Here is a 25,199-nt window from a genome sequence, read left to right as displayed (position 1 = left end):
ACCGCGTTCGGCTGGACTGGCTTGACTGTGAACGGAATCTGCATGAGAATTAGACCTACACTCCAGCCTCAGCTGCAATGGCTCCTCTTCGTACGCGAGATAGGTTCACGCAGCAGCTTGGAAGCCTGTACCTCCTCTCTCATACATGTATCTACTCGACACCCAACTCTGCCCTGGCAATATATAGCCCATTATATTACACTTGATCATCGCCAGGAATCTACTCTTCAAAGTTCAACATGTCACCAAATTCGCCCTCAAGTACAAACTCGTCAAATCTTTGGCGATCTTTCGTCCAAGGGACGGCAGACGTCAAGACTCACCACACAGTAGCGACAAATGAACCCAAAGACATCCTTCTCTCCGCCAACTACATCGAGGAAGTAGACAAACTCCAGGTTTCTCGCGAGACTCTCGTACCCGATAAAGGCCAGAAATCCACCCCCAAGCGCATCATCATCTGCTGCGACGGCACATGGCAATCGTCCGTCAGCGGCCAACAGAATATCCCGTCCAATGTGACCCGCCTAGCCCGCTCCGTCGCGCTTACGGGATCGATCAAACAGGATGGAAAAGAGGATGGTATCTGCCAGCAGGTCGTCTTCTACAGCGCCGGCGTCGGTACGGGCGGCGGCGTGAATATTCTCGAGAGAGGCAGGCAGGCTACCTTTGGCGACGGTCTTGTGGCCAGCGTTATCGAGGCATACAACTTCATTGTCATGAACTATGCACCGCACGACCAAATCTTTTTCTTTGGGTTCTCCCGAGGGGCGTACACGGCTCGCTCGGTTGCGGGTCTCATCACCGACATTGGAATCATCCAGCCCCAGGAGATGGACGATTTCCACATTTTATACGATCTCTACCGCAGACACGGCCATAATGATAGCTTCAACTTCCGTCAATCGAAGGAATATCGTGAGTGGATCACCGGTGTTCGCGCAAAGAGGCTCGAAGATTGGCAGGGTCACGAGCAAGAAGACCACCACTGGGACCAAAAACCGCATAATCTTCCTCTAGAGTTTACGAGAGCCATTGAGGTTGTCGGGGTATTTGATACAGTTGGTAGTTTGGGCATTCCCGGCTTGACCTGGACGCAGGGTGCGACTACCAAGATTGCTAGACTAGCCCCTTGGCTTGGCGTTGATGACCTTGGATTTCACAATCCTTCCCTAAGTAGATGTAGGTCTAGCACAACCTAACCAGCCTAAAAGCCCGAGCACCTCTGACAATCTGCAGATATCAAGCATGCTTACCATGCACTAGCCCTCGACGAGCATCGGCCGCCATTCACGCCCACCTTATGGCGTCTCCCGCTCAAGAAGGAGCAATGCCCTAACTGCCACGGACAGCCAAAAGACCAGCTTGCCAAGAAGTTCAGGTCCCTTTTGAAAGCGAACTCGAAGGCCACAGAAGAGGAGCTCTCCGAAGCATGGAAGGCCTTGATCGAGCGTGAGATGGCGGACCAGCTGAATGGCGATCAACCTGAGCTGCGGCAGGTTTGGTTCCCTGGCGGCCACATCAATATCGGAGGCGGCAATCCAGGACTTCTCTACGGGTTCCCCTTTGATTTCGAGCGTGGGTTATCAGAAAATCGTTGACCTGGTAAAGCAAGCAAGCTAACTGTGTCACAGAAATTGCTCTTATCTCCTTTACGTGGATGTGCGACCAGATCAAGAGCTTCATCCAGCTTGACGACGAGCACGGATACAGGAATGGGAAGTATACAATGTCAACACTCGCCGACCGGGAAATTTCATCCCGAAACCGGCTCATCCACAGCTCGCGCCATCAGCAACCATTCGGTGTGAGCTGGGTGGTGCAGCGCGTGCGCCAAGGCCTGGACTACAGCAAGATTTACGAGATGTTTCTCAAGGCCCCTTCGTACGACCCGGCAGACGCCTGGGCTACCGGGCCAATCGTCGACATTTTCGCGCCCATCATGAGAGCTGTTCCGTTCTTGTCGAAGTTTAGAACTCCTGGGGAGTATAAGAAAGATGATGTGGGCAATGATCTCGGCCAGACAAACGAAGAGATTCACCCGTCTGTCAACTACCGCGTGGCGAATCATGCCACATACAACCCCAGATCCCTGGAGGGGTTCATCAGGTCGAAGAAGGTAGCGAGCAAAGGGAAGAAGCATGAATTCTTGTATGAGTGGAAGAAGGGTGAAGTGGTCGTGCCGGAGTATGTGATCAAGCCGGCTGACCTGATTGCCCGCCGCCTGGCCGAGTTTTCGACTGGGGGCAATAAGTTTGTTGACGCTCTCGTGAAAAGGGCCGAGGTTATGCTGCAACATAGTTGAGGATTATTTGGTCGTTCAAAAGGCTAAATACATGAAGACTCAGACTGTAATCTGCGTTCGGCTTCTTTACGCTCTTGTGTTCATCCAGTGGACGTCTCATCGTCATTTCATTGTGTTGGTGTTCTTTTTGTTGAAAGGCAGAAGCCAGCGAACAGTTGGTACATGTCCAAGGGGCAAAAAAGAAAAAAAAGGAAAAAAAGAAAACAATTAGAAAAAAATGAAGGAATTGAATCCTCACCGTATTGAAACAGTCAGGAAGCTCACCCAGGATATTCACTCTTCACGAGGTTCTAAGCGCTGGCGTCCCAATTGAAAGCTGATGGCCCGGTTGCCCGAGAGTGGGGCTGGGATCGGTGTCCCGTCGGGGCCCGGTGGCCGATGTAATGTGGGGCTATTGAATCCACCAACGGGAGTCCGCACGGCAAAGGACTCCACACACATAACACGGAAGGAGAGCATCACCTCCCAGTTGTTCCTTCCATCCCCCATTGGGAAAACCTTCTCGCAAAAGAATTTTCTCTGTTTGATGTCCAAAATCTGCCTCTCACGCACTGTTCGAGTAAAGTAGACAAAGGAGTATAGAACCGCAGCCCGGAAAGAAGCCGCGCCCTGGGCCGTTCTCTCCCGGCATCCTCTGCCGATTTCAGAATGACTGAGAGCCTCAGAGCCATTGCAAAAGAAGTTTTATGTACTTTGGCATGGATAACAGAGCATGAGGCAGAGATTTTGCGCTGGAGAGACCTAGATATAGAGAGGGGTGGAAAAAGGTCAAGAACAGTCCGACTCGAGCTCGCGACCTCTCGCCAACTAAGTCACGTTGGTGGCCAAGTACCGGTACCTGTCCATAGTGTGAAGCGAGTGGGATGACATCGAATCTCACCAAGATTAATATGAGAGAAAATGCCAAAAAAAACAAGCTGCCTGTGGCATTATGTAGGGTCACCAATTTTCGATTAGCCGAACCAGGCTTACAACTCCACCACTAGACCATATACACTTCAGACGGTGCTTGTTGAAGACCCTGCCTACTCTTTTTCCTATATACCATCCGCCTCTGCACTTGATCATTCTCGGGTTGCCCGCAGCGATGCTAGTCGAACTTTATCTTGCGCCTTCGTACCTTACTCCGATGGATCATCTTTTCAACCTCTCCTTCCTTGCCTTTCCTTGGCGATTTTACCATCCTTGATGATCAATTTCCTCGCTCCCTCGTCGAAAATCGCAGCCTAGGTCTCGCCTGCATTTTCTTACAAGATATCATAGGAGGTAGGCCACATCTTCCGATGCTTTTTATCATCTCACACCCTCAATCAACTGCATATTGATCTTTCATTTACATCAGCCTACCTCGACCCCGTCTCATTCTGTCTTCACCATGTCGACCTCTTCGGATCCCCAATACCATCGCATGCATGGAGATGGATGAGCTGTCTGTTCCGGAGAATAAATCGTCTGAAGCAGCAGAGGACAAGATTGCCTTCGAGGGCATGAGCGGCAGAAAGATGCATAACTTTCGTCGGAAGCAGCAATGGGTAGCCGAGAACGACCTCCGCCGAGCCAATAAAAATCGAGAGAGGAAGCGCCAGCTCTCAGGTCGTGATTGATATGGAATGAGCCTTCATTGATCTCGTTGAACATCTCATCTCTGACAAGAATGATTCTGTAGTTCAAGCTCAACTTCCATCCAGCGTTCAGCCGGAAGTTCGTCCGTTCCTTAAGACCACCAAGGCTATGGTTCTACTCACCGGTACGATCAAGCAGGCTTTCTCCGTCGGTTTCAAGTTTACGGAAGAAGACTTCCTTCCCAACGACAAGGCAGAAAGTCTTGTCGAAGCTCTCTGTCTTCAGGGCACCCATAGCCTCGACAGCATCCGGATCCAGGCCTTTGTCACTCGACTCTTCAGATCAGCCAGGAGCCATCGTTCCGGCTACATCCTCAACGACGACGTCCACGAGGTGAAGAACCAAGGATTCTATCAGACCGTTGCGGATGAGATCAAGGCCAAAGGAATTGTCGGCGGCGGTCTTACCCCATCTTCCCACAATATCGATGTCTCTCCCAAGGCCTGCCAGGCTATGCACGAGCTCTTCGTCAACGGCCGCAAGGCTTACCTTCGCGATTTGGTTGAGAGCGATGAGATGAAGGAGGGAGCATATACCAAGAAGATGAAGGAGCTCATCGAAGCCGTCGATTACTGGATGAGATACCTCGACAAGTACCAGGAGAAACGCCAGGGTGGTGTTGGGGAGGACAATGAGATGTTCACTGTCTTCAACGACGTGGCTCTCTGATAGTACAATATTCACGATAGACTACAATGACGGAAATGACGATAATCGAAGGAGTTTGACCTTGGTAGATGCAATGAGCGTAGCAAGCACTATTGGTATGCGATGGAATATCCCCCCATACTGCCAGCCTTCCACTGCAAAGATGGCTTTCCTCAAGCCAGACCCCGTTCAACCAACATTCGGATTGAACGAGTTGCCAAAGCCAGATCGGCTGGTGTGGTGTGGTGTGGTTTTATAGAGAGCCGGGCCACCAAAATATACATGAGGCCGTTGGGTGACAAAAAAAATGGTGTTCCGAAGGGTCTTGAAGGTGCTGATTGTAGCCCATCGTCGATTGTTATCTCACTGTCAAATGAGCCATCGTATCACCGCAGCCATGTGTACTCGGATATTCCACAGGGCTAGCTTGAAGTTGCTTTCAGCATCTCAGTCTGAGGAACTCTAATTGGAGTCCATTGCTTTCGCAATTTATGTATTGATTGAGACTAAACGCAATGAATTACAACCCCGCTGGCAGTGCGAGCAAAGACGGATTTGAATCAACCTACAATAGCAAACCAACAATTTCTTCCTGTCGCTTACCGGTGGCATTTGATCATAGTCGAAGCCGCGATATACTGGTCATTTCAATCTCTGCCTTGTTAGATCCCGTTTCATTACGAGCTGTGGACTTCACCTTAGTTTGTGGTGGCTATCTCCTCCGCCTCATGACAGTGTGGCTGGACCAGGAGAGTATTCACTGCGTATTCATCTTACCACTCTCCGGTAATGAATTGATATCAACCCAACCTCTCCTTCCCTTTTCGATTGCTTCCTCAAGAGTAAGGCCTCGAACAAGAAGCGACGGCACAACTTCACATTCACTGCCCGCTATCAGATTTCTTACGGAGATTCTTCCGACTCGCCAGACCAATTGCCTGAAAACTCTTCTTCTCTTTCTCTTCTCTTCTCTTTTTCTCCAGCTTCCATCACCATCTCAATCGCCAATCCCTTCGCCTTCACCCTCGACCTCCCTTTTTTTTCTCCCCTTATCGAGCTATTTTACGCCAAACCACTATTTACTAGATACCCTGAGCCGGCCTCAATCTCATTCTTCTCTTCGACAATTCGGTCAGGTACCTTTTGCTCCTCACTGTCCTCAGCCGTCCGCCTCATCAGCTTCCCGGCCGTTTACGCCCTTCAATCGCACCTTGTGAGTCAACCCCATCGGAGTTAGGAACGAGCAAGCCTAACATGCTCCCAGTATCCCATTTAACCTCGTCCAAGAGTCTGGTAACTTTTGGATCTCCACGGCCGGACCGTCAAACTCTCTCAACTTTCATGACTTTCAGTGCCGGGACTCTTCTCCTCAAAGCCGTCGACACAACCTTTCTGGCCTCATAAGTTGCTATAAGAAGACGCTTCTTCTCCCCAAAAGTTCGTCACTCCTGCTCTGACATCCATCACTCTTCTCAAGACTAAATCTTTCTACTCTCCAGAGCTCAGGATTCGGATCGCGACCAATCATCTAAACATACTCATCCTCTTCTATCTACACATACTCATTCGCCTCAAATCAAGATGCCTTTCCTCAAGCCCGCCCCTCGCTCCGCCAATATTCGGATTGAGCGAGTCGTCAAGGCCAAGGTCAACGTCCTGAAGCCCGTTTCATCCGGAGTGAAGAAGGCCAGCTATGTCACCAAGTCGTCTCCTTCTGCTGCCGACAAGGGAAAGTCCTCGCCCAAGACTTCCGCCAAGGTCACCAAGAAGACCTCGGACGAGACCAAGGCCACGTCAACCGAGCCCAAGACGCCCAAGCCCAAGACCAAGACCAAGGGCACGAAGACAACCGACAAGGCCTCTGCTGATCCGGCCCGTATTCCCAGCAGTACGAAGACCGGCAACCGGGTCAGCAAGCCCAAGCGGACCAAGAAGAGCAAGGAACTTCCCAAGGGCCTAGTCGCAATCGGCTCCTTTGGCTCCGCGGCGGCAACCCACCGAGCCCAGCTGGGGGCGGGCAAGTCCAACGTCCGCCTCCTGCCCACGGCGCTCCCTCTTCCTCTTCCTCTTCCTTCCAAGGAGAAAGAGGAAGGAAAGGCTAGAGAGGGAGGCGCCAAGGGCAGCGCGGAGCCGAAAAAGACGGAGAAGAAAAAGGTCACCATTGCTGCGGTTGGCCTTACCACGCCCTCCCCCACGCCCAGCCGTGGCTCAAGCCAGAGCAGGAAGCAGTAATCGTGGGAATTGGGACCCCGGCCCGGGCATCAAATGCCAAAAGGTGTCGAGATTGGTCAGGAATGAAGGGCAACTAGGTACTATCAGGAGTTCTGTGGCGTTTTGTTAACAAGGCATGGCTGGGTCCATCGCTTCACTGAATTGATTACTGTTTTCGCGCGCAATAACTTTACTGACTCTGTGCTTCCTGTGATTCATCTTCCATATCACTCATGTCTCGTGGAAATAGTGACTTCAATCGTTTGATTCATTTCGAATAACTATGGTGATATTGGTTGTTGACCAGAAACACATCAAGGCTTGCCCCTCGCTCAAAGGTATCATCCTCATAACATGTCCGTCCCATGCTCAAACGCCGTAAAAGTGCCCTGTCCCAAGTCCTCTCGTCCTTTTTCCTCATCCCATATCTTACGTAGTAATACAGTTCAGGTCACTCATGTGATTTAGACCTCCATTTCACCTTCTTCAATCATCCTTCCTAGAATCAGGCTCTGTATGACAAGCTCATTGCTCAAAGTCCTGATTCTCTTCGGCGGCCGGGGAGCGTCATCTGTTGCTGCCGCAGCCCTCTTTCGCTTCTTCGATCCTTTCGAAGGCTTCGATGAAGGAGCAACAGTACTGAATAGTCCCTCCTCCGATCCAGTATGTTCATCAACATAGACCCAGTCAAATGGGTCTTTGAGGAGTTCTCGCTGCCTGAGAGTCTCCTTTGCTTCGTCAACGCTATACGCCCTTGAGAGTGTGGCGCCAAGCACGTGTGCCAAGAACACGTAGGGCATCTTCTTCTCCTCAGCTCTTGATTTCTTCATCACCAGCAGGATCTGACTTCCCTCTAGCATCTTTGGTCTCCGCTCAACGACGTCCACGAGTCGAGCGTCAGTGGCCGAGTAAGGTGCTAGATATCGCGACCGGATGGCATCGCGGAGGAAAGTGGATTGGCCAGCGCAGAGCAGATATGGGAGCCAGTCGACCACAGCCCCTTTCGAAATGCAAGTAGCAATCCAACGGTCCGATATGCACGGCAGCCCAAGTGCGAGGGCCTGCATGTACTTGACCTTACGAGAGTGACCATCAGCGATCAAGGCGGTGAAACCAATGGTCTGCGCAAACGGGGTCAGCGTCAGTGGATTCTCGTCCCTCGTTTCCGAGGCTGGGCTAGTTGCCGTGCTTCCGAGAGCGTTGGACTCGAAGAGCTCGTCAAAGCCATTGCTCAATAACAAGCCTCCGCACTGTAGAATCATTTTCTCCATTTCGCGGCTTTGGCCCATTCGTTGCTCGAAGTGATCCGCTTTTTCACCGTCCTTTTTCGATTGGAAAGATATCGCAAATGCCATGCCAGCAAAAATAGGAGGCTTACTGGCGTTGTCTTTCGACGTCGATGTGTGAGAGAGCATAGATAGGCGGCTGCCCCGGACGCTAGTCTTTGGAGGTTGAATAATGCTGTTCTCGAATCCGTTGACAGACGGTGATCGATGCAGCTCATCTGTCGATGCTGAATCAAGACGAGTTGCCCTCCTGACCTGCTTTCGGGTACCTTGCTTGGGAGCCCGCGATCCGGTGGCGAGTCTAGGCAAGGCCTTGGCAGGCTGGCGTCCACATCTCGACTTATCTGGTGAGAGAGGTGGTAGTTCAACCGATTCTTGCGATGCAGTTGGACTATCGGAGGATGGAACTGGCGTGGTTGTAAGTACGCTGAGTGTTGATGTTGTTGAGCCAGGGGCAGTTGAAGCGGCGGCATTGACACGAATGTCGGGCGTCGCCGGACCTTGCTCGGCAAGACTCTCACTAACAACCGTATTTGGAGTTCCAATACCCTTGATAGCTTTTGGTAGCGGCGGTGAAGATGGCATAGGCGGTTCGCCGTTCACCGTTGGATTCATTACTCCATCGGTCACATCTGTCGGTGTAGCTGTCGCCTCGTTGACCACCGTAGCACCAATTCCCTGCGACACTCGACCTGCATCTGGCTCGTCTTTAGTAGGTGATGTAGCCACGTTGGTTCCGGCGGCATCTGAGGACACGACGGTACTATTGGCACCTTTGAGAACCTGTGCCTTGAGAGTTGGCTTGGACTTGCGGCTCGATCGGCGAGAAGGCTGAGGGAGAGAAGGCTCTGGAGTCTCGGGTAGAAGCTCGACCTCGGCTTCAATGTCCTTTGGCTGGGTCACCGGTGCATCTGGTTCCTCTGCCTGTTGTGACTTCTTGATGTCCACTGACACGTCTAGCGGTATATCATCTCTCCCTTCTGGCCGGGATTGAGTATTGTTGGGACTGGTTTCCGGTATAAGGAGATCCTTAGGCCGAGATCCGGTGCCGGAGCTTTCTGTGCCAGGTACCACGCCATTTGAGGCAGACTTCTGGGTTGGTCCGGCGCTGTCGGGCACCGCATCGTTGCTCGAGACAAGGCCATTTTTGGAACCATTTTTTGCTTCCACAACGTCGGGCGAATTGCTAGCACGAGTCTGCTGATCGTTTGCGTTGCCTTGGGAATCAGCTACTGTAAACCCGTCGACCTCATCTTCGGATGCAGTCGAATCCTCCTCAGCACGTCGAGCACGGTATCGCATCCTCCTCGGCGGGGGTTTCCTCGGCTTTCGCGTTGTTGAGGGAACCTCCACAGACCCATTGGAACTTGCCCGCTGCACGGGAATTGTTGTAAGATCTTGCGCAGCCGCCTTCTTTTTCATTGCAGCACGTTTTCTCCGCTCCACTCTCGCGACCACGTCGTCGGATTCCTCTCCTGAAAGTTCGGGCTCAACCTCAGCACTCTTTCTTTTTCTCTCTTGAGATTCCATCATGCTTTCGTAAATGCCCATCGGTTCTGGTAAGCCCCGTGTGTTTGTGGTGGGCATTTGCGGAGACTCCGGTATGGTGCCATCTTCGAGAGGCCCAGAGTTGCTCGGGCTATGCTGGCGGTCGTGGGGCGCCGGGCCTCCGACTCGCAGGGCTTGAGGACTCGAAGAAAGCAAATCGGGAGGTGATGTGACGTTGTACCGGTTCTTAAGAGGCGACGTCTCGGCTATGTTAGGTGAGATGGAGTTGTGGGCGTAGACGTGCGGCGATGGTCTCGAAGAGGTAGGGCTGAAATGTTTAACGGCGGATGAGAACTGCGTCTGACCAAAAAGTTGAGATCCTGCTAAGGCAGGGTCGCCGAGCTTCTTCCCAGCAAAGGGGTTATGGCGTTGCGCTGGGGTCTGTGGCGGAGGGGCCGTCGGTAGTAAAGGGGACTGGCCGTCGGTACGCTGAACAGAGGATTGTTGCTGAGAACTGGAGGTGCGATTTCGCCAAGCTCCACGGGTGTGTATAGGGGCGGCATGGTCGGGAAAGGATGAAGGCTCTTCGTCGCCCTGAGTATCGCCCTGGGTGTCGCCTTGTATCAGATGGTCGAGATTGCCGAAGTCGACAACCGCGGAATCCTCCTCGTGGATCGCGGGCTGCTCGGTGCTGTGGTCCTGCGAAATGGGACTCGTTTCGACGAATGAAGGGCCTTCGTAGTAGTTCTCGTAGTCCCGATCGTCGTTATCTTGGGTGGGGGATTGCTGCGAGACGTCCATCTTGGCTTTCGTGGAGAGCGCGTGGCCCGAAGCTCTAGGGAGGGCATTGACTTTCCTCACGGTTTTGTCGGCAATGCATGGTGCGGGGACCTCGTCAAATATCGTATTTATCGCCTCGAATTCGATATGAGGCTTTGGGTCTGCTGCAAGACAATTCGAGTCGCTTCCGTGGTTGGGTTTTGTCGAGGACAGGCTCGTAGGAATTGTGTCGGGATCTGGGCCGCAATCAAGGCCTACGGCATCCGCAGCAGCAGCAACAATAGGCAACGCGGGTACCGGAGTTTCGTGATCGAGGTCGTGCTGGGGTAGCTATTCAGGTCAGTGCCATCCCAGCTCCATGTGAGACATACTTGTCGACTTGGTGGGGGCGTGACAAACCGCGTTTTCGGTGCTTCTTGTCTGCGGAGCAGTGCTGGGGAAAGATTGAGCAATTCGCTGACTGTCGCTTTGGCTCAAAGGATCAGAATGATGCGAATGAAGACTGTCGCGATGTCGTTTGTTGCCTCTCGGATTGTGTCGCGACGCGTTGGACGATGCTCTTGGGGGCGAGCTGCTTGTCTACGGGTGGTGCCCAAAATAGTTAGCGTAAGGTTGCAGCAAGGCCTGTGTCGTCGCAGTGCTAAATTGTTGCAATCAATCCAGTCCAATCCAATCCATTGCCCACCAGCAGAGCCACCAGACATGCTCAGGGCAGGCAGAAAATACGCCTCCACTCTGGGGGGGAAACGCCACCCTAGAAAAAGCAAAAATGGCCGTACGTACCACGCCGATCCCGTATTCTGCCACATATCGGTCGAAAATGGCTTGGCTGTCTTGCGATTCGTTATTGCCCTCGACGGCCTTCTTCTCTGCCGCTTGAAGGGTTTTGGACCGCGGCATCGTGACATCTCATTGTCGGACCGGCTTTGACTTGATGAACAGCAACGTGAATGACGCGACAATCATTCAGAGATTCAAAGATGGTGGGGGGAGGAAAAAGGTGGCAGGGGTCTAGAAGACGCGAGCGTATGAGACACGAGACCAACACGGTACCACGTGACCGAGTCGTTATGTCAGCGACTTCTCTTTATGTAAGCAAAGACTGTATGGCTCCTACCTTCGTGTCTTCCAGCTTCTTTCCTTGAAATAAAGTACTTTAACTATCTTAAGGTACTTACCTTGCTGAACAGGAAAGAGCTTCTGAGATTTTCACAGAAAAAGAGATTAAATTCTAGAATATTCGAAGTCTTTGGAAATAAAGAAACAAAAAGATAGCATTGCATGGCACAAAGAAGCCTGGCTTCTGCTTATTTTGCGTCTCCTGATGGGGTCCTTCTTAGGTAGACTGAAAGGTGGCATATCCGCTATTATTTAGCAGATTACGAATCCGCTTTGTCGCAACTCGACCACAAGATCCTTGTTTCAAAAGCAAATCTGGCAAAGACTTACGTGGCATTGCTCAACTTCATGATTCAAAGCAATCATCGTGGTCGCCACGCAGCTCAGTACACAGCCTGCGGGAATGCATGTATAACTAGACCAAGGCTGGCCATTTGAGGTAGTCAGGAATGAGAAACCTAGAGTACTTATTGTCTTATCCATCTATCCAAAGTACGCGTTCCGACAAGTAAGTCTTTCCACAAAGTTTGATAGCTAAATGTGCAATAGGGAAAATGGTGAGCAAGAAACCGCATTCACATGGTCTAGTAGGCAATTCCCCTCATCCATGGAACATGGAACACTTGAGCAAGGTAAGGTAAGAAAGGCATGACTCAAACAGAAGATTACGGCCAAACACACAGAATCCCTTCGACTACCTGGACTGGCAGTCGCCGACGAAATCATAACCACTATATAGTTGGCCCATCCACAACCTGGCATTCTCTCCCTACTCCCCTTGTCAATTTGTCCATACGCTAACATCTTGACTACAGGATAATCGCCACTAGCGATCAATGTTTTGACCGCCTGTTGACCACTCTTTTACCCATGGATGTATGAGAGCTCTGGTCTACGTAGCATGTACTGATAAGGGGTGCAGGACTAGAGTATGTGCCAAGTGGACGAAATCATTTGCTAATTGCAGCAGAAGATTCTAGCCAGGGTCGGACTTAGGAAAGACACCTATTCGCTCGAAGGACCAGAGGGCTGTAGATGTGATCAAGCGAGCATGCGAGCATCAGGTTTTGTCACAGGTTGGTAGATGACTACAACTCTTCAAGTGCTGCCTCTGACAGTGTCATCCATGGTATTTTGCATGGTAAAGATATGTACGTGGTGCGTGCTCGCAGTCATGAAATAAATACAGGGAAAATAACAAGCACAACGTGCTCATAAACTATGTCGCTTCGCCTGAATCATTCGTTCCTTCATTTCAAGGATTGTAACTCAGCACCTCGAGGTTTCGGACTTGATATTCCGTGTCTATAGTGGGGTGGTTAGTCGTTTGAGTTTAAGAATAAATTGACAAGAAAAGCTTACTGCTCGTTGGGCCGGGTGAACCGGAGGAACCCTCCATTTGCAAGTTGATAATCCTATTCACCACTCATGTCAGTAATCTGATAAACTTCACGCTTAGAAGCCAAGCTTTCACTCACAGGTACATGGGCTTCCCAAAATACCCGGCGCCCACCTGTGTCGTGATGAGGTTGCCATCCATGTAGAACTTAGCCTGCACGTCCTTGCCGTTCAAGTCCCTCGTCTCGCACTTGAACGAGTGGAAGTTGCCCGGGCTGGGGTACGTCACGTCCTTCGCGGCGACGATGGAGCTCGTGTTGAACGTGTTGAAGCTGACCTTGCCGCTGCCCTTCCACTCCGCCATGTCGATTTCTGGCGGCCACCCCTGGACGGCCGTCAGCCAGAAGGCGGGCCACGTGCCCTTTGTCGTCGTCGCCTTGATCTCGGCGCTAAAGTCGTACCCGCCTCCGCGTGAGACATTGAAGTGCTCCTTTGCGTGGATCGCTCCGCTGAGGTAGTTGATGTTGATCTTTTGCCCGCCGTGCGTCGCCTGCGGCTGCCCGCTGACCTTGTTGGCCGTGATGGTCAACGTGCCGCCGCTGAATTTGACGTTGTCCTTTGTCATGCGAGCGCCGCCGTTGTGGTCGGTGCCCCAGGGGTAGAGGTAGTTCCAGTCGGCGTCGAAGTTGGATTGGGAGTCGAAGCTCGTCTTAGGGATGATAGTGCGGACGGCCCCGACGGGTAGCACGTCTGCCACCAGCAGCGCGCTGCCCAGAAAGAGGGCGGCTTGGTTGAGCCAGACCATTTTGCAGAGGAAGGTTGAAGACTTGTTCGCGCTTGAGATGGGCGATAAAGCTCGAACACGAGACCAGACGAACAGGCGGGAAACGGGCTTGGTCAAATACCTCTTCAACCAAGCTTCAAGTTGATAGCAGTCGGCTGATGTCTTTTGCTAGCTCGGCTTCACGTTCCCTGTCAAAGCCCCGCCAAACCCTCGAGATAGATGAAGTAACCTCCACACCGTCAGTTTTTCCACCCACTGCCAGGGACTGGAAACATCGCTTTTGGAAAGAGGCGAAACACTCCGACGCAGGGGCCCCCCCCATGACATGACGATCCGAGTGCCGCTAAACTTAGACGGCTCTCACGGCGAACGACATATTGGAGGGCACTTTGATCCTCGAAGGGGTTATTCAGTCAAAAGTCTCAGGGAAAACACGAACTGAACAGGGTCATTCTGGACCGGGGTAGGAACGATTGTCGTCCGAACTTAATGGCACATCAGGCCGAAGGTTGCACCTAGCCCCCGCAACCATGCATTGCTACGTCGTATCGTGAAGGAGTTGTCGGCACTTGCCTATTTGGCGGTAAAGCAAGACTGGATTTTGCACCAGTCGCCGTTGACAATAGGTACAAAATCGCCGGTTAAGCTTCTTGAGGTTCCCGTGGGATGCGTCGGTTGTGCCTGTGATCGACATGTCAGCTCGGGTTACCGGTCAACGGGCGGCCGGACGATCCTGCGCCCTTCCGGCACGAGGATCCCGACAATTCACCCGAGATTCGCATGATTGAGAATTGGCGAGGGCAATGGAGCATATTATAAGTTCTCGAATATGAATTTGGATGGTGTTGTCCAATGTTCGTGGTAAACGAGCCTTCGGGAGAAAGTTGTTTCAAGCAAATTGAATGGGGTTTGAGTTGAGACGACTCCACTCGTCTAAGCGAGCCTGGACTTGCGGTGGCAAAGAGTGCTTGCCATTCGGCGCCATCTTAGGAGACAACGGTAATTTGACATCAGCCTTTTGCGCCAGCGGATTGATTTGACCCTAACGAACCCGATACAGTGATAAATCTATTCCGTGGCCAGAAGTTATTTTACGGCCTGATTTAACATCCGATCTAAGAGCTGAGTCATTGAGTCACTCACCAAATTTAGTGGGCACACACCAAGGCGATTCATGGACCTCACTGATGAAGAGATGGAAAGAAACTTCGGCATCACCAATATTGCATTCATTCCGTACACGGTAAAGTATAGACTGGACTCTTGAAACAACGCTTCACCCTCCAAGCCCCGATGTCTTAAATCTTTGGAAATGACTTACCCTAAACTAACCCAACCCCAACAGGTTTCCATCTCCCAAATTACGTTCTAGCCGCGCACATCAAACCCATTACAAAATAGTGATATCTCCCCTCCATGCATCCCTGATGGCATCTTCTTCGCAACCAAACTGTACTTGTTGATACGCAAGACCCAGCCTCTCATGTTTGCTTGTATCCGTTGGCGATCTTCCTAACACAAGATACGTCATGTCTACGAGCTTTCCATCAGCCACAGCCCAGTCTCCAAGATGGAGCAACATGACTGGCGACTCTGTACCAGCGGGTTCGACCTCAGAACGAGCTGGCGAGCGCCGAACCGAGGCATCTTCCCCCTTCATGGTATCGTCCACACCCAACTGGAACCTCTCCAGACGCGCATCGGGATGGAAAACGACCGATTCTCCGTTGTTCTTGATTCCATACGACCTAAACCTGCCGCGGCGTGTGGCAACAACTTCGAGGGTCGCTTGCTTGATCTGACCACGCAAAGTAATGTGACCGGCAGTCACATTGCCCAGTGGGTTGTTGTCGCTGGTAGTAGTGCTGACATCTACAACAACAGCCTGAGGGGCCCATTGGTTTGCCTTTGAACCAGGTTCAACAAATGGTCCTTTGAAAAAGTCGACCTGACCACCAGCTGACGCCCATGAGAATGTTGGTATGTGGCAGTTCACCCGGTCTTGGGAATTTGCATCATCCAACTCCTCGATTCTTCTCCTTGGCGTATACCACAGAAGGTCGTTGATGAGATTGTCTTTCCACAGCCCGGCAATGTAAGAGGACCCTGTCTTCCGTTGGAAAACGGTTGCCAGACCCGACAACGCAGGTAGTCTGTCACTTCCAAAAGTAAGTTGCCGTTGAAAGAACTCGTTGACAAGATCACGCCACTGTCCAAAAGCAACCTGCGGGCTGGTCATATGTTTGGGCGAGAATAGCGTCGTCTGAGTGTTTGTAGAAACTTCCTTGAAGGTGTGGCATTCGCAGTCTCTCTCAGTTTGGCAGGTCCACCACAACTCATGTTCTGTGTAAGTCACTGTTCTGCGTGAGAGAAGTTCCTCTTGGAGGGTCCAACCCCTTGTCATGAGAGGAAGCTTAGGCTTGCGATCTCCAGTAATCGTGGCCATATGAGCATCTGCCCCTGGAATGACTCGAGCTGCAAGTATGGACCGCTTTCCTCGATCGGTGCGCCAATTCATCCGAAATGGCTGTTGTTGAAGGGCCACCTCGTGCTTTTGAGAAACGAAGCCCTCAGTAGAGGTGTGGGCTGTTGCAGCGGAAATGGTGAAGTACGCGTCGCTGTACACGGAAGCCATCTTCGAGGCCTCCTTTTCCCAGTCTTCGGCGGAGTCCTGAATAATGCAAATAGCATCTACCCACAGGTATTTCAAGTCAAGTCCTCTTGTAATTTCTACAGCGTCTCGAACCGTCTGTGGGAAGTCATCTACATCAAGGGCTTTCTTGTGGTCATCGATGGTTCCTTTTGTGGTCACAAAATTTCCGCTTTTGCCCCAACAATAGCTGAGCGCGGTGTAGGGAGTTGCGTGAATTTGAGCGGTTTCAACTAGCCGTACCTGGGTATCTTCCGCGTTGCCGACATAAATGACTCTCGTTGGCATCGTTGGGGATTGGGCCTTGCAGAAGGTGTGGTTATCATCACAGTTCCGGATGCAGGAACGAATGAATTCAGCCGTCTGATGAACATCTCCACAGTTACTCATCTCGTAGCCCTGCGTGATGCCATCCCAGACAGGAGGGTATCCTAAGAATCATCGTCAGACCGGTACATATGGGTTTAATGCTAAGTAAGCTCACCAGTAGGGGTGTAGAACTGTACAGTGACACGTGCCATGGGCACGCTCAGTTGACAACCTCCTCTCTTGAACATGAAGAGGACGACTCGCTGGTAATGTAAAGGCGTGAGTTTAAGACGGTCAAGAGTTTGAACAACAGCAGTACACCAGCGGCATCCATGGGCAGAGCCAGTCTCAAAGTCATGCTTTGAGCGAACGAAGGTGCGGAAATCGTCCCGCCGGTATCCAGCCTTCACGGGAGTTTGCTTGACACGAAGATTGTGGCACCATTCGCATGGTTTGGGAATCGCAACTGGACCGAATCTAAGCTTTTGAACGCACGCGATGGTAGTCCAGAACTGCGACGCTGGGAGTTTATTAGGAAAAGAGATGGACTCAGGTCTTCAACATCGTACGTACCGGTAAGCTGTGGGCCTCTGATCTCTGCTGTCAAGGTGGTAATCGACATCTCGAGAGCTCGAATAGGCGACGCGGGGAAGCAGCAGTTGAGGGCTGGGAGATGAGCTTGAAGATTGTAGTTCCAAAGACGGTCCCCTTCAGAGTATGACAATAGTGAAGTGACTTATTCGAGTGTTTCGATGAATCTATGATGCACAAGTACGGGGATAACTACAAGCTTGCTATTCTGTGTTCATTCGGTGTCTACTTATACAAATTTCCACCTGACCGCCAAGAAATTTCAGGCAAACTAGTGCCTAGCCTGTTCCAATATCCTTTTGCGACCCTGGTAACAACAAATCGATCTCAATGTAGCCGCCAGACTCAAGGTGTCTCACGTTGTTGTTGGTTTCAACTCCCAACTCATCAAATGCATATCTGTGGAGCAAAAAGCCCCTTCTCCCAATCAAGAGCGGCCTCAACCAAGATGCGACAGCCGAATCCAGGCCAACCCCAAACGGCTCGACATGATATTGACTGTTGGTTAGAACATCAAACCAGGTCACAGGGTCTGAAGCCGTAAGCGCTACGCATCCGCGCGCGCCTCCAGAAGTCAAACAATACCATTGGTCTCCATCATTCATCCCAAAACACTAAAGTTTGAGAATTCTGTTGGTTTGCACAAACTCCACTGCTACGGCTGATCACTCAAGTCTTCAGTCACCTTCCTCTGGCATGGTAGATCGAGGATAGCCAGGTACAGTACGTCCTATCGTCTAGATTAGCTTAATGACTCAGTCAATGCATACTCGGGCGCTGTGCTTACCTTTTGGAAAAGATCCTTGAAGACATCACTTGAATTGCTTGAAGAACCAGCTTTCTTCTTCGCCTTCTGGGATTGGTTTTCACCCCTGAGTCCCCCAACCTGGTGACCTTTCACATCGTCATTTCCGGCTTTTCTGTTTGGTTTCGTTTCATCATCTTCCTCAACACTATCTCTGCTGGTCTCCTTTACTTTGTGACTTCTTAGGTCAACGATCTCATCCGTATTCTCCTGTTGATCTGCCGTCTCGCTGAATTCGCCATCAACCTTCTTTCCTTGCTCCGCTTTCAGAATGATTCTCTTTTTGTCTTCCTTTGTGATCTTCTTGCTTTCTTCTTTCCTCTTCTTCTTTTCGTCTCTCTTCACTTTCTCACAATCCTTTCGAGCCCGCTTCTCTGACTGCTTGCTGGACTCGGCTTCTTCATCTGTAGCAAGCCTCCAGCGACCTCCTGTGACCAAAGAGACAAGGTCACCACTAGATATTTGATGATTCGGGTCAGCGTAACGTGACTTGAACTTTGGTTGTGGCACCAGGTTTATCCCTGGGTGATGTTTGTTCTCGTCGATCCAGCTAGCTTGAGCGCGTTTGTCTGAGTGTTCATTGATCCAATCTTCCATTCTGTCCCAAGCTTTCTTCTTTTTAGCTCCAACATCACGTATTTCGGGGGTACCCTTGAAGTCCGGGAAGATAAGAGGCGCCGGCTCAGGCCAGCTGAAGTCGCCATGAGTGGGTTTCATCAACTCGCCCATCTCTGTCTTCAACTCTTGCCAGCCCTCTGAAGGCTTCTTTTTTTCTGCGGCAATATCTGAGATTTCCTGCTTTAAATCAGGCTTGGTTTGGGGCACGTCCACTTCCTCCACAAAGTTGGTGGCGAATTGACCGCTGTCGTTGTCGGGCTGCCATGTAACAACGAGGCAGACTAACCCTCGTGGAATGAAGAACTCTGCGTTGACGTAGTTCAAGAACTTGTTGGAGCAGAACAAACTCTGTCCCTCCATGAAGGCCTCCGTGGCAGCCTCGACAGCGAAGCCGAAGAGTAGCGATGCGGGATCGGGCAGCGCTTCTCCTGCAAACCCCGCCAAATTGACGGCGCTGATCCAAGGGTTAGGTTCGAGTGACTTATTAAAGGTATCGATGAAGTCGAGGAAAGTGTCTTGGTTGATATCAACGTTGGCTAGCATGGGTGCGTAGGCTCGTATGAAACCCCGAGCTCGCTTCTCGGGCCGTCTCTGGGGTACAAGCACTGGCAGAGAGAGTCTCTGCCTGTCCGCAGAACTTCTAGTAATGTCCAACGGGTGTCTCTTGATAAAGGCCAATGCAATATCACCTGTGTCTTTAGCAGGTGGCGAAGCTGACGTGGGCGTTGCTCCTTCGAGGTCAGTGGCATTCGATTTTCCGGTCCCTTCGTCAAGCTGTTTTGGTCTAGACTCCGTGTTGTTGAAATCGCCTGGCTGAATTGAGGGCTTTTCTGGATTTGGTGCTCTGGACCTTTTCTCTTTTCTCTGATGTAAGGCTTCAGAGATGGTACCGATACCTGCTGCGGCCGATTGGGCAATCTCTTCCACAAGGCCATGTCGTTTCCCACTGCTATTGACTCCAGTCCTCACAACGACCTTATCCCGTTCTTTCAAAACGCTCTTCACCAAGCTGGCGGCTGCGTGAGACGCCACCCTCTTGCTTTCACTGCCTATGCTAGCTAGCATACTCGCGATTGACCAGGAATCATCTGAAAAAGCAGGGCCGTAATCCTGAAGAGTTGCGAAGGCTCTTGCTTTTAAATATTTGGCAGGATTAACTGCAAAGAGGTTGAGTCTTTTGGAATAAGACTGGAAGAATGCGAACCAGCTACCCAGATTGCAATATGATATCAAGTTTCTCTTCAAGCCAGGGTGGAGGGCCTCTTATACAGAATATTTTCTTGGAAACTTCTCAATTTCTGAAGCTGCCTGACAGGTATCAGCATCCTTCGTGGCAGTGATTTCGCACTCGCTTTTGCAACGAATCTCAAGGCTAACAGGCTATCAGCTCCTACTTGGCATGTCAGCAGCCAAGAGTGATGTGCAGCCCGCGGGATGCGGAGACTTGGCCAACAAGCTGCAGAGGCCAGAGTCACTGGCCAGTCTACAATAACGTTACTTAATCTGGTCTTGGCGGCCAGCACCCTATCAGGTCAACTTGCGTAGAAACGTAGTATCGCATTGTAATATCGTTCTTTCCAGCTCTGTCGGACTGCTGGAAACTTGAAGCTACAGGACTCTCTCGATGATACAGCAATCTTTTTTTCCATGATTGGAATTTGGAACAATTCGTATACTCAATATATTTTAGAAGATAAAACACGATGATGATGTGAATAAAGTTGGTGCTGTGAAGAGCACATCGAAGAAAAGAGTACTTTAGTGAGATACATCCAGCCAAGTTCATGTATGAAACTTGGCATTAACCCTTGGGCCATATCCCATCTAAATGCTGTTTGCGCAATCCTTGACTTCATTCTGGGGGCAAATTACGCTGTGGTGAAATCGAAAGATTGTGATATCGACGTAACTACCACTGGCAGGAACCGCCGCAGTGCACGCTGCCATCGGTAGAGGTGCCAGAGACAGCCCAGCTTCCCGTTCCAACCAGGTTAGAACCGATCAAACCACCCCAGTCGACACCCTTGTTGCCACGAGGGAAGTTGACAGTAACTCTGCAACCGATTCCCTGAATGCCAGCAATCGCCTGATTGCTGAAGCCAGCCTCCTCGCCTCTGCAGTTGCCGGCATAGTTGACGAAGGTGCTGTCGATGGCTGCCTTGAGATTATCGCGGTTGACGCTGTTGCAGGAGCCGGGGTGATCAATGGTGACAGTGACACGCTCGCAGTGGTCGCAGGCTTTGCGCCAGCAACGAGGTTCGAGAGCCCCCGCGAGAGATGGGAAAGCGGTACTGAAGCCGTAGAAAAGGAAGAGAGTGGTGAGGATGAGAAGAACGGGACGGCTGAAGTGTGCCATTGTGACTCTGTTGTATAGGGTAGGGGAGTTAAGAGAGTTCTTGAGTGTAATGCTTGGAGTTGGTAGTGTGCGGTGGTAGCTTTCTGCTGTTGTGGACAATATTACCATTTTTTTGGGAGTTTTCTGGGCGTTATATACCTATACACACGTCTTTTGCGATGTTGCACGCAATCTGTCCATGACACTGGTGATAATTGTTTAGCGAATTCTAAGCGCAACTTCACGAAGTCCAATTCCAAACTCGTATTATCTTTGATTGCCCAGTATCCTATGAAATCCTCGCCAGTGTCCACGTTTCTCCGTCGCTTCACAATGATCCCAAACTCAGTCATCGTGAAAGCTGTGGTTGTTTGCTCTCAACTCACACGGCTGAATTCCGAGCAGCCGACAGATATGACAGAGTTTGATGACAGCAAGTCCTCGTGGACTTATTGAGAGATTCTGAGTGGACAGGACAAAGCCCAGGCCATAGTTCATCCGTCTTTTGACTTTTTTGAGTTCGCGCATGGATCGTCAAGGAGTCAGTTGCGGCTCGGATGTTCGGCTGCACCTTGACTCGCCGACATGTCAACTGGCCGACTGCGCAATGATTTACCCAATTCTGGAACGAAATTGAATGTGAGAAGCTTTTTATTTTCCGATGAACGCTCTTGAAAGTTCCACAGCGGGCTCAATAGCAAGAACGAGCTTTGTTCACCAATAAGGAGCTGGCTATAATGCGCGTGGCAGGCAAGCATTTCGCGATGAACCAGTTCAGTGAAGACGTTAGGACCCATGGAGCAGCGAACATGTTGGTGAGCAGCCAGGCATCCCCGATAGTGGTAAAGAGGCTACATTTGAATCGTCTTGAGCTTGTAAGTATTGTGATAGACCAAAGAATTCTCATAAATAGCTCCAACGGACTCCTCTCTTCCTGAATTATTTCGACATCGATAACAACAGTTCCAACTGTCTCATCACTCAAGTATTTGAATCTTCCTCAAGTCAAACCTTTCAAAATGCAGTTCAGCACCTTCATCGCCTGCCTTGTTATGGCCCCCCTGGCTCTGGCCATCCCAGCTGAGCTGCCTTCTGCGGAAGGTGCTCTTGCCCTTAGAGCTGCTGAGAACATCGAGATCCCGAAGGACCTTCCTGATGACTGGAAGACTGCCCTAGAGGCGTATTTCAAAGGTATCGTTGTTTTCCGACTTGAATGAAGTTCAAGTGATGGAAGGGATCCTTTGAAGGATACAAAACTGACAACTCAACTAGACACCGATTTGGACCTTGAGAACAGAGATCTCGACAAGAGGAGCAACGTGCCGTTCATGCACTGTGGATGGCGCCGCTTCTTTAGTAAGAAAATCCCTCGTCTCACATTTCTTGGCCTTTATTGACATTCTATAAGGCTGTCTTGGATCTGTAACTCCTGGCGGTGTCACCTGCATGTGGGCGATCGCTGCTCGCGGCCTCGGTAAGCATTTCCAACGTGATGTCACCCTCAATTCACTCGGATTCACGTCTTCGATGATACCACCTTAACCAGGTACTCAGGGCGCAACAATAGCGAAAGCGAAAAAGAAAACCTCTTACCAATTGCTGATTTGGAAACAGATGTGAAGGAAGACTCCAAATGTTCAGCCGCTGTTGTAGCCACCATTTTGTCAGCTGTTAGTTATCCCGAACGTCCTCCCTCCGATCAGAAGGCTTACAAGTTCTCTAGTCAAACAACTGTAAGCTGTGTGTCAATGGTCACCTTTGAGAAGAAATTCCGAGGCCTTCATGTTCGAATAGTATTCCCTACTATTTAATGTAGATTGTGTGATCGAAGAGGATTGAATTCGTGATTTTGGTCGCTTGGAGCTCAACATACAATTCTACGCTGATTTCATCAGCCCCTATTTTTCTTTTTCTTTCAACAAAAAGATACCGTTGCAATTAAATTTGAACATGCCTGAGCGAGCTCAATGGGGCCATTCCTCTATCAATTCTTAACTCAGTCAATTGATTCCGACTAACTGACTGATAACACCATCTGGGACTGATCTTGCCACGATGATTGTGCATAGCCCATATGATGCATTATGCGCACATTCTGTTCATCGGTCCAACAGACAGATGTACGCACCACTTATAAACTGCAACCTCTGTGAAGTGATTATTCTTTGGTACATGGATCATTCGATTAATAGACGGCTATAGATGTAGACCATTATCCATCTGTGCTACCTGTATAGCTAATTGTTTCCCAGCTAGGCTATCGTCTCAAGCTATGCAAGAGTGTTGTAGGTGCGAGGGTTCCACAGAGCCAAGCGGTCAAGAAAGCTATTACATCCCAGGTCCCTTCTGGATGCACGGTTGATATGAATCTCATGGGAGAATGAGAATACTACGTTTCTTTGTCGGAATCGATTAGCAATGGCCGAAATTTTGAGGATACTCGTAGGGCACATCGTGCTATTGGGCCAAGGATATAAGGTGACCGTGTTGAGGTTGGAGATCCATTCGGCTGAACGCGCCAGCTCCAAGACATCTTCATGCATTGACTCATGCATGCATGTGATATCTATGGTCTCCAGTCTGCCTGGGAGAATCTTGCCTAGAGACTGTCCCTTGTCGTAGCAGAAGCTGTCCAATCCCAAGTATTCAAGAGTTTCGAAATGTCGCATGGATTTTAGCTGCTCTCGACGGCCTGAATGGAAGGCATTCTCCATAATGTTCAGTTCCAAAGACTTGAGAGTGTTTGCGTGAGGTTTCAGTGCATCGAGAATTGACGCAGCGGTGATATCGGCAGTCTCTCGCGTCTGATGGTGCCATCGGTTTACGTACCCGGCGCATGGTCGATACTTGAAACTTTTCAATGGTCCACAGGAAAGAACCAATGAAAATAGCATCTCAGATCCCATCTCTGTCCCGTGCAAATCGAGGTATTCAATATTTTGCAGATAAAAGGTTGCATTTGCCATGTCGATTGGTGTTGGCATCGGTATAACCAGCTGAGTATCCAAAGAGGTGATGTTTGGTGCGATTTGACAAAGAGCTTGTAAAATACCAGAGCCCCATTTTCGGGATGCTGCGGGTACTCCCAATGTCTTGATTACCACGGTGTGTAACGATGGCAAGCTCCCTGTTCGTCCATGTCTCTCCAGATAGACCCAATTCCCGACTGTATGCATTGAGCAAGGACCATGAGCCTTCACCGATAGTTTTCTCAGTTGAATTAGCCGCATGAGCAGGTACTGTGCTAAAACGATGATGAATTGCAAGACTGAAATGGTTTACGGGAGCGGGCGAGCAAACGATCCTAGTTCCGAGTCTAGGGCTCCTCCTGATTTTTGGATAGTCTTTTGGCCGTCTAAGTAAACGCGGCCCAGAGAGTCTGCATCATGTATGTCAAGAATCAATTCTCTCACATGCCCAGCTAAGAGAGAACTCCGCCGAGTAGTTGAGATAAATCATGTCAGTCTGCTTAAGCTGGATTCCTCCCTTCTGATCCGAAATCGGAACCGTTGATAGAGCACAGCCGATCCAAGAGTGTGCAAATGCTTGAATGCTCGACAGAGTGACGCAAGACTGGTGAGGGCCCTCCCATAATGACGCCAAGAAGGAGACCGTACGTTGTTTAGGCTTTTGCAAATTCTCAAAAGTAATTCGGGGGGGGGAGTCTCTCCAAGGAGCTTCTATGTAGTGCATTGCTCTTGGGGCGTTGGCGATCCATCTTAATGGATATTTCGGGTATTGTAGGTTGTAATTCGTGCCGAGGTCACAGAACAGGTTGAAGGTGATTTGAGACGTCGAAACCAAAATTGTAATGAGGAAACAAGAAACGATATGACAAAGGTCAGCACAAGTGAAAGGTAAGGTACCTAAGTGCGGAAGGATTAGGTATCGGAGATGCGCGTATACTACGGCTAGACATTTTGGACTTCTTGGTTTTGATGGAACGTCGAGAACTTTAATTTTCACGCCAAATGTATGTCATATGAATGTATTGTCCACTTCTTTGGCGCACCAAACGATCACTAACCGAATCATTCATGAACTCGTGGAGCGCATCCATCTCCGATTGTTCCATTATGCACTAGGTCGGTCGTGCCAGGTTTTTAATGGTCTCCTAGGTAATTGCATAGCGAGGCATTCAAATAGCGGATTTTCTCAATAGATCCTTTCTTACTTCGGGGCCAAATTTCACTTGATTCAATTATCCTAACTCCTTCTAAATGCTTTGCCTTGAGAGGCACTACACTATAGATGTGGTTCGCGATATCATTCTCAAGCTGGAGCAATAGCAAAATTGATTCAAATTTGA

At 50.3% G+C, this 25,199-nt stretch overlaps 8 protein-coding genes across 8 annotated transcripts; 4 read left to right on the top strand and 4 right to left on the bottom strand.

The window, feature by feature from the left end:
• Positions 1 to 239: 239 nt before the first annotated feature.
• Positions 240 to 2,305, top strand: N0V96_003213 (uncharacterized protein; the record flags this gene model as incomplete). Its single annotated transcript, XM_065756773.1, has 3 exons — positions 240 to 1,182; positions 1,240 to 1,578; positions 1,635 to 2,305. 3 exons carry the CDS (start codon positions 240 to 242, stop codon positions 2,303 to 2,305), a joined length of 1,953 nt encoding a protein of 650 aa, XP_065614540.1.
• A 1,412-nt stretch (positions 2,306 to 3,717) lies between these two features.
• On the top strand, positions 3,718 to 4,597 carry N0V96_003212 (uncharacterized protein; the record flags this gene model as incomplete). Its single annotated transcript, XM_053190990.1, has 2 exons — positions 3,718 to 3,901; positions 3,972 to 4,597. 2 exons carry the CDS (start codon positions 3,718 to 3,720, stop codon positions 4,595 to 4,597), a joined length of 810 nt encoding a protein of 269 aa, XP_053051415.1.
• A 1,560-nt stretch (positions 4,598 to 6,157) lies between these two features.
• Positions 6,158 to 6,808, top strand: N0V96_003211 (uncharacterized protein; the record flags this gene model as incomplete). The annotated part of the gene is made up of 1 exon (XM_053190989.1): positions 6,158 to 6,808. One exon carries the CDS (start codon positions 6,158 to 6,160, stop codon positions 6,806 to 6,808), a length of 651 nt encoding a protein of 216 aa, XP_053051414.1.
• A 443-nt stretch (positions 6,809 to 7,251) lies between these two features.
• On the bottom strand, positions 7,252 to 11,241 carry RAD9 (radiation sensitive protein rad9; the record flags this gene model as incomplete). The annotated part of the gene is made up of 2 exons (XM_053190988.2): positions 7,252 to 10,662; positions 11,125 to 11,241. 2 exons carry the CDS (start codon positions 11,239 to 11,241, stop codon positions 7,252 to 7,254), a joined length of 3,528 nt encoding a protein of 1,175 aa, XP_053051413.2.
• A 1,693-nt stretch (positions 11,242 to 12,934) lies between these two features.
• N0V96_003209 (uncharacterized protein) lies at positions 12,935 to 13,603 on the bottom strand (the record flags this gene model as incomplete). Its single annotated transcript, XM_053190987.2, has 1 exon — positions 12,935 to 13,603. The coding sequence occupies one exon, from the start codon at positions 13,601 to 13,603 to the stop codon at positions 12,935 to 12,937; it is 669 nt and encodes a 222-aa protein (XP_053051412.2).
• A 4,271-nt stretch (positions 13,604 to 17,874) lies between these two features.
• On the bottom strand, positions 17,875 to 19,490 carry N0V96_003208 (uncharacterized protein; the record flags this gene model as incomplete). Its single annotated transcript, XM_053190986.2, has 2 exons — positions 17,875 to 19,399; positions 19,483 to 19,490. The coding sequence occupies 2 exons, from the start codon at positions 19,488 to 19,490 to the stop codon at positions 17,875 to 17,877; spliced, it is 1,533 nt and encodes a 510-aa protein (XP_053051411.2).
• A 974-nt stretch (positions 19,491 to 20,464) lies between these two features.
• N0V96_003207 (uncharacterized protein) lies at positions 20,465 to 20,911 on the bottom strand (the record flags this gene model as incomplete). Its single annotated transcript, XM_053190985.2, has 1 exon — positions 20,465 to 20,911. One exon carries the CDS (start codon positions 20,909 to 20,911, stop codon positions 20,465 to 20,467), a length of 447 nt encoding a protein of 148 aa, XP_053051410.2.
• Positions 20,912 to 21,699: 788 nt separating this feature from the next.
• N0V96_003206 (uncharacterized protein) lies at positions 21,700 to 22,107 on the top strand (the record flags this gene model as incomplete). Its single annotated transcript, XM_065756772.1, has 2 exons — positions 21,700 to 21,705; positions 21,916 to 22,107. 2 exons carry the CDS (start codon positions 21,700 to 21,702, stop codon positions 22,105 to 22,107), a joined length of 198 nt encoding a protein of 65 aa, XP_065614539.1.
• Between the last annotated feature and the right edge of the window lie 3,092 nt (positions 22,108 to 25,199).

This window comes from Colletotrichum fioriniae, assembly GCF_027942845.1.
Source record: "Colletotrichum fioriniae strain IMI 355084 chromosome Unknown scaffold_3, whole genome shotgun sequence".
Classification (NCBI taxonomy): domain Eukaryota; kingdom Fungi; phylum Ascomycota; class Sordariomycetes; order Glomerellales; family Glomerellaceae; genus Colletotrichum; species Colletotrichum fioriniae.
This window is presented reverse-complemented; position numbering and strand designations above follow the sequence as displayed.